The sequence below is a fragment of the Lissotriton vulgaris genome, chromosome 6 (assembly GCF_964263255.1).
Source record: "Lissotriton vulgaris chromosome 6, aLisVul1.2, whole genome shotgun sequence".
In the NCBI taxonomy this organism is placed as follows: domain Eukaryota; kingdom Metazoa; phylum Chordata; class Amphibia; order Caudata; family Salamandridae; genus Lissotriton; species Lissotriton vulgaris.
The window spans coordinates 917,289,001-917,298,934 of NC_141694.1; the positions used below are offsets into that span (position 1 = coordinate 917,289,001).

General features: G+C 41.0%; 1 protein-coding gene across 1 annotated transcript in view; it reads left to right on the forward strand.

Moving 5' to 3' along the window:
* MYCT1 (MYC target 1) overlaps nt 1-2,204 on the forward strand; it is a 285,153-nt gene extending 282,949 nt beyond the window's left edge. The window contains exon 2 of the mRNA XM_086926906.1: nt 619-2,204. Coding sequence (XP_086783032.1) covers nt 619-1,136 — 518 coding nt within the window. The 3' untranslated portion in view covers nt 1,137-2,204. The remainder of the gene's footprint in view (nt 1-618) is intronic.
* Nucleotides 2,205-9,934: the final 7,730 nt, after the last annotated feature.

Below are 9,934 nucleotides of genomic sequence, written 5' to 3' on the forward strand. Positions count from 1 at the left end.
ATAACTCATATAGACACTCATGTACCTGTTCACAAACCCATGCAGCTGCTTACACACCAACAGACTGAAGGATACAGACATTCACACAGTTTAGTCAATAACCCATGCATTCATTAAGATACGTTTAATCACTCACTTATAGACTCAGTCACGCACCTACTATATCGTCCATTCAGACACTTATACACCCACTCATTCTTCAATACGCCTTTCCCTATATATAATAAACATATTTAAACTTGACAGAAACACACAGTCCCTGGATGATGTCATCAGTGATGTCATGAGTGATGTCATTTGAGATGTCATAAGTAATGTCATCATTGATGTCGCTGATCATGTCATGAGTGATGTAATATGAGGCGTCATCAGCGGTGCATTGCAGGGGCGCTAATTGTCCAACTAACTATAACTTTCCCTAAAACCTATGATTTTTTCAGTGAATATATATATATACTCTACAATGTGAAATACTTCATTCTTTGATTCTCTAATTGCCTATACAATATCTATGAAGTATAACTTCATCGCACAAATAGAAGGGAAGTGGTGTGATATGATGTCTAGGCACAATGTATTAACAGCTTTAACATTGATGATTCTTTTTCTTTCCTACAGGTGGTGTTATTCTATCCTTTACTGTTTCAATTGGAGTTGGACTGTTGATTGGAGCAGTTATCTTTGCTTTTCTCACTTGCTTGTCTCGTCATAGAGCCAGCGCCCCTATCTCCCCTGGAGTCTCAGGTCGGCGCCAAAGATCTTCATCTAACAACCATTCCCTTAACAGAGGAGGTTTCTACCGCAACAGCAGCTCAGAGCGCCGCAGTAATCTCAGTCTGGCCAGCCTCACTTTTCAGAGACAAGCTTCTCTAGAACAAGGTGACTCTTTCAACCGAAAATCAAGCTTCCGAGCCTCAACTTTCCACCCATTTTTGCAATGCCCTCCCTTAGCAGTGGAGGCCGAAAGTGAACTTGTAACCCTTCCGCTCAGCAACAATTCATCTCCCACTGCAAATAACACTAGCCTAAACCGACCTGAATTCCACTGGTCGAATAACAGTCTCCGCGTGTGTCATTCAACACAAACCCCGCCTCCTGCCTATGAATCCATTATAAGAGCTTTTCCAGATTCTTGACTAAGTAAATAAAGGAATATTCTCGTTTTTAATGTACACTGAAAATTGTGCAAGAGATGGGCCATCAACATACTAGACCAGAGGAACTTGCCTCCCTTTGCAGTATTTTACCGTATGCTGCAGGAAAACAATGTATTGTTATGCAGATATTAATGACTGTATTGCCTCATACCATCGTGACCAGAAGTAGGCCAGGTCCAGTTAAATTTTAAGGGAAAGAGCTAACTTCCTGAGTTGGAAACAGTATTTGTTAGCATTTTCTGAGCAAAAAATCAAAATGTAAGAAATGTATTCAACATGAGAAGTATTTACAGTCTAGACAAGGGCATAGCAATCACTAGTGCATTAGCTGTAGTGGCACCAGGGTATTATGTACGGGGTCCATTGTATCCGCATTACAGCTATATTTTATAATGCAACAGTGGGTGGGGGGGGGGGGGCAGGGTGGTAAGTTACGTTGCTTGCACCATGGCCCATTACACAATTGTTACTCCACTGAGTCAAAAGTGCCAGAAAATGTATTCAACCTACACATATTCTGTCATTTAGCAAACATTTTAAGATAGATAACACTGCCTGTTTACAGTACGTCTGTTAGCTATGAAAGAATTTTTGAAGGCATCTACTATTTTATAAAAGATGAGGAAACCTAGTTTATAAAAGAGATATTGTATTTGTGGCCTGGCCACCACCAGCTCTTAAGGGCTCCATTTATAGCAGAGATTTATCAGTCCTCTTTCGACATGACTCAAGGTAGCTCTACGCCACCTCTACCATTTGTAAGTGAATATTCTGTGGAATTGTGGGAGCAAAAGGAACAAGTAGAGCAGACTGGACAATATTCTCTCTGATTTCGTACACCGTTTTATAATTACATTGTGTGATCTTTTTTCAATTAGATTTTCAAGAGCGCTCGAATGAGATGTTTCACTGCACGTATAATTCTCTAATTTCCTGTTACAGAAAAGTTACTTTAATTGCATGAAGCACAGTTTCTTTGATATTTTATGAACTTGTTCTCTTCTTTTATATTGCAAGTGTGCCAATTACATTTATATTGCTCAATGACACGGTGTGTTGTGTTTCTGTTCTTCCATTGGACACATGCGTTCTACAACTTCATGTTCCTCAGTATTCTCACAAGTGTTGGTAGGAAAAACAACGTCCACATTACTTTCCCAAAACAACTTCCACATTACTTTCCCTAAACAAATGTCCTTCACAAGCCCTAGCCTTATATTGTGTAAAGCTACAGCAATTCCACAACACATATTCTCGCTTGCGTCAAACATTGCATGTTAATTGATGGGTGTTGTTTACTGCTTATCTCAATAAGATCTGGGTGCATCCTGGACAGTGCGTTGAGGCCTGGATATGTGATAGTTTCAAGCGCTATAGACGAATGAGACAGTACAAAGCATCAACCAAGTCTGGTCAAATTAGTATTGTTCTAGCACACGTATTTCTGTATATAAAGAAACAACAGATTGGGAAATTTGAAATGCCAGCGAAATCATCTATCCATACGACCCTAATTAATACAGTGGAGGACAATGCGTATCCGATTAACGTTAGTGCATTTTTCCTCTCTTTCGGTGGCAAATGTGTCATCCCTCGTACAAAACAAATGCAATTTGCTCATCACCGGCTGAATAGAGCGAATTTTTGACACAGCAATTTTGGCTGCATATGCACAGCTTGAGGTCAGGGGTTCCAGTTCTGGTGCATATGAAGTGTGACCAAACCATATCTCATGATAACCACTATTTTTGTGAAAAAGTTCCAGTTCCCATTTATCAGAGAACGCCTGAAAATCTTACGGATCCAGTCCTCGTACATCAATGTTGGGCACCCATACCTTAAAATGTTCACTTAAACATTCAGATTGTCCTCGAAATGTACATGATGCAAAATGGCCATAACATACAATGACTGCGGAAGCAGGTATCCCTAATTCTCAAAATATGTGCCCTCTCAGTAGCGAACTACTTCCCTTTTGTCGACGTAACCTTGGATCTGATTGGCATAGGCGAATGAACTCTGCCTTCTCAAGCCTCAATGCTTCCCATGTGTGCATTATATTTCCATATTCAGCTATGGTCTACGCAGACCACAAGTGTTTGTGCGCATTGCTCAATTTTACTCACTTAAGTTAAAGTCCAGTGGCCTACTGACGTCAGCAGATCCCCTTCATTCAGCCTTATTGGCTAATGGAAGTCAAACAATAAGTGATTGAAACTTTATTTTTCACACTTGCACTTCCAGATCAAGCCCTCCCTCTAAATTCATGTCCATTCTATGATAAGTGGACCTCTTTGCAAGGGCAAGTCATACATTGTAAATAATTGGGTTATTAATTGAGAAGGTTTGAAGCACCACTCAGGCAACAACCACATTGAGAGTCAAGGTGAACCACTAAAGTAACTAAATTAAACTGTGCTTAACTTTGGTACCTTGGCACAAAGTAGTCAGGCTTAACTTAGAGAAAATGTGTAAAGTAATTATGCAGCATCATAACAGTAATAAAGTGAAACCACAACGTAAAGAAAAAATCAGAAACCAATTTATAACAATAGAGTACATTATAATAAATATAATGATACCAGATTGACAAAAATCCAATCAGTAGAAATGGAGAAGTTCAATTTTGAAGTTTTAAACAAAAAAAGCAAAAAGCAGCACTTGCGTGAATCCGGTTGTGCTAGACTGTGAAATAGTCAGAAGTTCAGGCTGACTGTGATGGAGCACAGCTCATTTACAGGGACCACGTTAGTCCCATGAAAGAGTTATCTTCTCAAAGTCCAGTACAAAGAGTTCTGCTCATCTGGGATGAGGCAGCAAGGAGCAGGTAGAGTGTTGTAGATTGTCATCGCTGTAGTGCGATGAGCAGGACGGGCAACACCAGCTGTCCTCACTGTAGAACAAAAAAACAGTTGAGCATCACAGATGGTCATGCTGGAGCTTCTTGTTGGTGGTCAACACAGGCTATAATTGTTGTCTCACGAAGTGCAGGTCTTGCGTTGCCGATCATCACTGGTTGGTGCTATACAGCAAAGTACAGGTCTTTAACAGATTATCACATTGGCACTAATCACGGGCAGCTGCTTGGCATCAAGGGGCCTGTTTGCGACCACGAAGAACCCAACCTTCAGGATTTCACCCTTTCTTCTTGGTAGGAGCTCAGACTAATGCCAGCCAAGAGTCACAGACCTGGAGTGCACCTCTTTGGTATCAGGAACTCACTCCAACAGAGGCCAGAAGGGTTCAGGCAGGTCCAGGTGCAGGTCCAGGCAGGTCCAGCTGCAGCAGATCAGCTGGGCAGTTGCAGGGAGGCCTCTACAGCTTGTTATGACACTGTAGCACAAACACAAAGTTAGCCACCTGACTCTTGGAGAAATACACAAACCCCAACTGCAGAGCCATTCACAGTCATGTGACCCAGGACACTGACAGGAGGCATAATGGTTAGGACAAGAAAAAGACTTCTTTCTAAAAGTGGCATTTTCAGTTGGAGTGGACGATAAAATCCACTCCGCCAGCAGAGATTACAGAGTTTTGCCCATTCTGCGTGGAGCATGGCATTCCAGAAAAACTCCACAAACCGCTGCATGGTGGGTTTTTCTTGTGTGAGGCTCGTCAACGTTAAGTTGGCGAGCGAGAAAGTTGAGAGCTAGAATGCCTCCCGCCGAGATTTCCTAACGTGGGTGGATGGTAGCAGTTTGCTACCTTTCGGCTTGACAAAGCTGGTACTCGAGAACAAAATCAACTCAAGCGGCAGAAAGAAGCAGCGCCCTCTGGCTGTTCATGCTGATTTTGTCACTTGCAAAGTGCTGAATTCCACAGCTCGTGGAACTTCACTGAACTCACAGAGTTTTTATGCAACTCTGCGGAATTCTGTACAGCCTACCCCTCATTTTCGGAATTGTGACTTGTAGGAAAGTAGGGCATAATGTAGTGACTCTGGTTAGGCTTCACTATTCAATACCATCACATTTACCCAAATAGGTCCTTTGGATTCATGGTAATAAATCCCTTGCTTAGTCCTGGTAGTGTGGCACAGAGCAGACAGCATTTACTAGATGAATATGTGTTAAGCATTTCAGAGTACCAATATGGACGATAAGTAATTGACACAACTCAAAAGAAATCCAACACCAATTTATTAAAAAAAGAATAGATGTATATATAGGTTTAGACACCAAAATGAAGACAATTGGATGAGTATAACCAGCGTTATGAATTTCTAAAAGAAAAATAAATCAGTGCACATTAACTCTTAAAAAGGATAACGTTGCGGTCAATGGGAAAACAGACTAATGACACTCGGTCACTTGCTGGTCGAGTCCAGTGGAAACCACTGGGGGGGTAAGGTGAGGCTGGTTACAGGACCAGGGTCTTGAAGTGAGTTGAATTTTACCTCGATCATAGGGCCCGGGTTTTGAGTTGTTCGACTGTCCTTTGTGCTGAACACAGGACCTGTGGTTGCTGGTTTTGCTGCGTGGACAGAGAACAGAGAAAAGAGATGCAAAATCTCCACAAAACAGCCACTGACACAGCTAGTTGAGAATGCTGTGGGATTTACTCGAGGTGCAGCGTCCAACAAAGGTAGTGGTAGCCTGGCTGGCTGCCAACAAGCCTTGGCAGTAGCAAACACAGCTTTAGGTTACTTCGCCATCCTAGAGTCTGGGGGAAAATGGTACCCACCTGAAACATGCTGGAGAACAGGATGACAGGGGACTAGAACCTCCAGTGCAATGGAGTTCTGTAGTTGCATTTGTCTTGCAGAATGGTTCTCCTTTGTGTTGGAACTTGGACTATGGTCTGGGATAAGTTGCTGTCATACAGTTGCAGGGTGGTTGTCACAGGTGCAGGTTATAGTGCCTTTGCTTGTGCAGGTCCTGAAGTCAGACTTTGTCTCTTCTTTGTTCTTGGTTGAAATTCAATCAGATCTGAGTTTCTTGTCCCAGGAGCGCCCCTTAAACCCTCAATTTAGGGGCCTTAGGGGTATGGATGCAAGTAGCCAATTGGCTTCTAACTCCAGTAGCTAAAATCATCCCTGAGGTGTGACCACATATGGGTGTGTGTGTCACCTTTTCTACCCAGAGCTCTCTATTCTGTCACTTTTTGAAATGGCAGAACCCATCCTCTGTTGTACAGACCAGGTAGCCCACCCTAAGGGTGTGGCTAGCATTCTGGGGGCGTAAACCTCCTGATTACCTAATTTACCATCCTGTCCAGGTGCAAATGTGCCTGAGGAAAGGAGGTTGGCTGTTTCCTCCTTTAATATCAGAGGTGCTGATAGCTTTGAATCTCACCTCCTGATGTGCCACCTCACAAGCCATCCTGTCAGGGAGGGAGGTGAACTCTCCTGCCCAGACATGCCTTTGTTTCTGACTACAAGGAATTCTAAAACCTCCTGGCAGGGGGGTAGATTCCTGTCTTGGTGGCAGTAGCTGCAAGCTGTCAGCCAGGGCACAGGAAACACTGAGGCAATCTGATGGGCAACCTCTAAGGTAGCCAACTGGGTGCATGCCACGTCAAATCTGACGTTGGGAAAAAGTTGGATTTGATGGGACAGGTTGCTTGATACAAACATGCCACTTTTCGGTGGGACCATAATGGAGCTGGCTACCTTGGGGTGACTGGGTGCCTGCCCATGTTATCTTATAGCCCCATGAACACTAATAGTTGCTCTTAATGAAAAGAGGCTACTTTAGCGACATAAATGCTTGCACTTACATCTCAGCATATATAATGCACCAACCCTCCTGGGTTCAGGAGGACTACCTTAGGGGTGACTGACCTATAATAAAATAGTATTTATAGCTTGCCAATCATGATGAGGGCAAAGTCGAGTTTGCAGTGCTCCTGCAACGACAGGCCAACTGTCACCTCTTTACTTTGGTCACTTCGATTGACGCTATCAGTGCTGCTGGCTCTAGTGACCCTTTAACTCCCATGCCCTGGGTACCACTGATTGCACTTATAAGGGGGTAAAGTTCTTGCCAATTGGGGTTACCAATTCTCATGCATCATATTTCAAGGAGAAAACTCTGGCACTTGGGCCCAGATACTAGGCTCCAGTACACTTTCAGAGTCATAACCAGTCATAACCATCAGCATTGGGGAAAAAGTTTAGGGTGACCATACAAAAAGGGCACTTTTTTACATGACTTAAAATTGGAGTTTAACATTGAAGAGGAATCTTTTAAATTACAATTTAATTTAAGTCTTAACAGCATAGCTCTATCTGCTCCCAATCCAAAGTTAGAACATATTAAATTTAATAAAGAAACCCAGTGTTAACCATTGGGAGAGATAAGCCTTACAGTAGTTACAAAAAGACTTTAGGGACTTTAAGGACATGTAAAACTTAAACCCACATGTCCTACCTTTAAATACCATGAGCTGTGTCCTACGACCTTCAGTGCCACACTTAGGCGTGATTTATAAGTATTAAAAAGGAAGGTTCAGTGCTGGAAAATATTTTAATTTTGCCAGGTCAAAATGGCAGTTCAAAACAGCACTACTAGCTGCAATGGCAGGCCTAAGAGGTGTTTTAAAGTGCTACTTTACATGGTGACACAGTGAGGATTACAAACCCAAAAGTAGCATTTTTTTGACAGGCCCTGGGTACATGTAGTACCATCAACTAGGGACATATTAGTAAATTAAATGTGCCAATGAGATGTAGGCCAATTTTACTCTGCTTTAGGGAGAAAATGTAAAACACCTTACCACTGGTTAGCAGGTTAAAAGTGCACAGAATAGTATTGTCAACTAAAACAGGTTCAGCAAAAGAGGTGAAAAATCTGAGGGATACCCTGCAGAAATGGCCAGGTCTAACATTCATCTTGGCTGAAATAGCTGCACCTCTGTGACGGGGCTGTGAATTTTGTTTTAATCTTGAGTAACTATGTTCTATGTGTTTTAATTGTCAAATGGTTGGAATGGATAAGGTTAGATAAGGTTCCCTTCAGGCAGAGACATCAATAGAATTTACACCATAGTTTGATCAAAACATCTAATTACAAGTTCTAATACCTACACATTTAAGATAAAGTATCTCTACTCAAGTAAGCAAATAAGATTGCCTTCTAACACGTAAAATTGTAATATTGCAAACATCTACTTTATTACAATCTAAAATGTAAAAACAAATAATGCATATTTTCTTAAAAATCATCAGTACATTTCATATACTCCATACAATCAATTTGACATGTATCACAAAATAATACGGGACATGAAGATACATACACACATAAAAGAGAAAACACAATTTTAGACATTCAAGTTTGTCATTATTCGTACATATCTCCTATATATATAAGGGTGGGGTCTGGTTAGACTTGTAATTGTAAAATCCTAAAACTGCGTTCCAACAGGGATTATGTCACCAGAATAGCATTGACGCGTTTCAATGGTTATTTCATTTGTATTCCATCTTTATCAAGACTCTGATTAATTCAGTTCTCTCTAAATTATTGCCTGATCCTTTTAAAATCCTTCAGGATATAGGAACTATGCTTCTATATTTAGATCGTGAAGTCTCCAGTTGTCCAGTCAACATGGACATCTTGGCTGAAATAAATGCTCCTCTGTGATGAGGCTGTGAATTTTGTTTTAATCCTGAGTAAATACGTTCTCTGTGTTTTAATTGTCAAATGGTTGGAATGGATAAGGGACATTGTTGTTCAATTGCATTAATCAGGATAATAACATTTTGAAATCCTTCTAACACCTTATAACCAGAAGTATGTAATTCACTTTTGTAAATCTGAACCTAAGTGTCCTACTCAGAAAGAGAGAAGTTGATGTTTTTTGATCTCACTTACATACTCATTGCAGGAGTCAGGGAAATACTGATTCAGCCAGTAATGAAGTTTCAATCCAACCCAGGGCTCCCGGGAGTGTGGTAATGAATGAATGAATCAATCAATATAAACTTTATTTTGGCAATTACTACCATAAAAACGCACATCATTAGTAACAACACAGTTTAAAATATCTTACTAAAATTAGGAGAGGTGAGGATTGGGAACAAAGAGCAAATACATTCTCTATATAAATCATCATATACATTATGCAAGGGCAAATAAGAATTGAGGGCGACATGTCACATCTTATGGGAGGGGGGCAACATATGGGCCAATTCATTAAAAGATTTTCAATAAGTAAAAAGGCTAAAAAAATGATTAAAAGGAGAAAGATAAAACATCAATTAATCACAGTTAAAATCTAGGAGAACAATAGTTAATAGGCAGCATCATTTCATTCCAGATCCTTAGCTTTTCAGTAAACGTCTGCGCTTACACCACATTACAAACAAAAACTTTGTTATGGCAACAACAAAAACTGGGTGTGTTTCATAATTAAATAGCCTCAGAGCCTCGCTAAAATTTCTAATTCCTAAATTCCAGCAAAGTTGGAGAACCCATGTTGATAGGCAGAACAGAAAAAAATCACATGGGTCTCTCTTTCTTCCATCTCATTACACCCAGGACAGAGTAGTTTGGTTGCTCCAGACCAATTATTGGTAAATGCATTTAAAGGGAGGGTCCCGTGTCGGAGTTGGAGAAACAATGTCTTAGCTAGAAAAGGTTGAATGAGGTCAAAGTCCAGCTCCAGTTTATAGAGAGACTTGACATCGAGAAACCGGGTGGTTAAACTTGATGTCTGTGTCGCCCTAAAGAAACACATAAGCTGATATTCTTTAATAGTAGAATTTAGTGACTGTTCAGAGGTAAAAGGGCATGATTCCTCAGGTGTAGACCACAAATCACTCCTTCCAATTT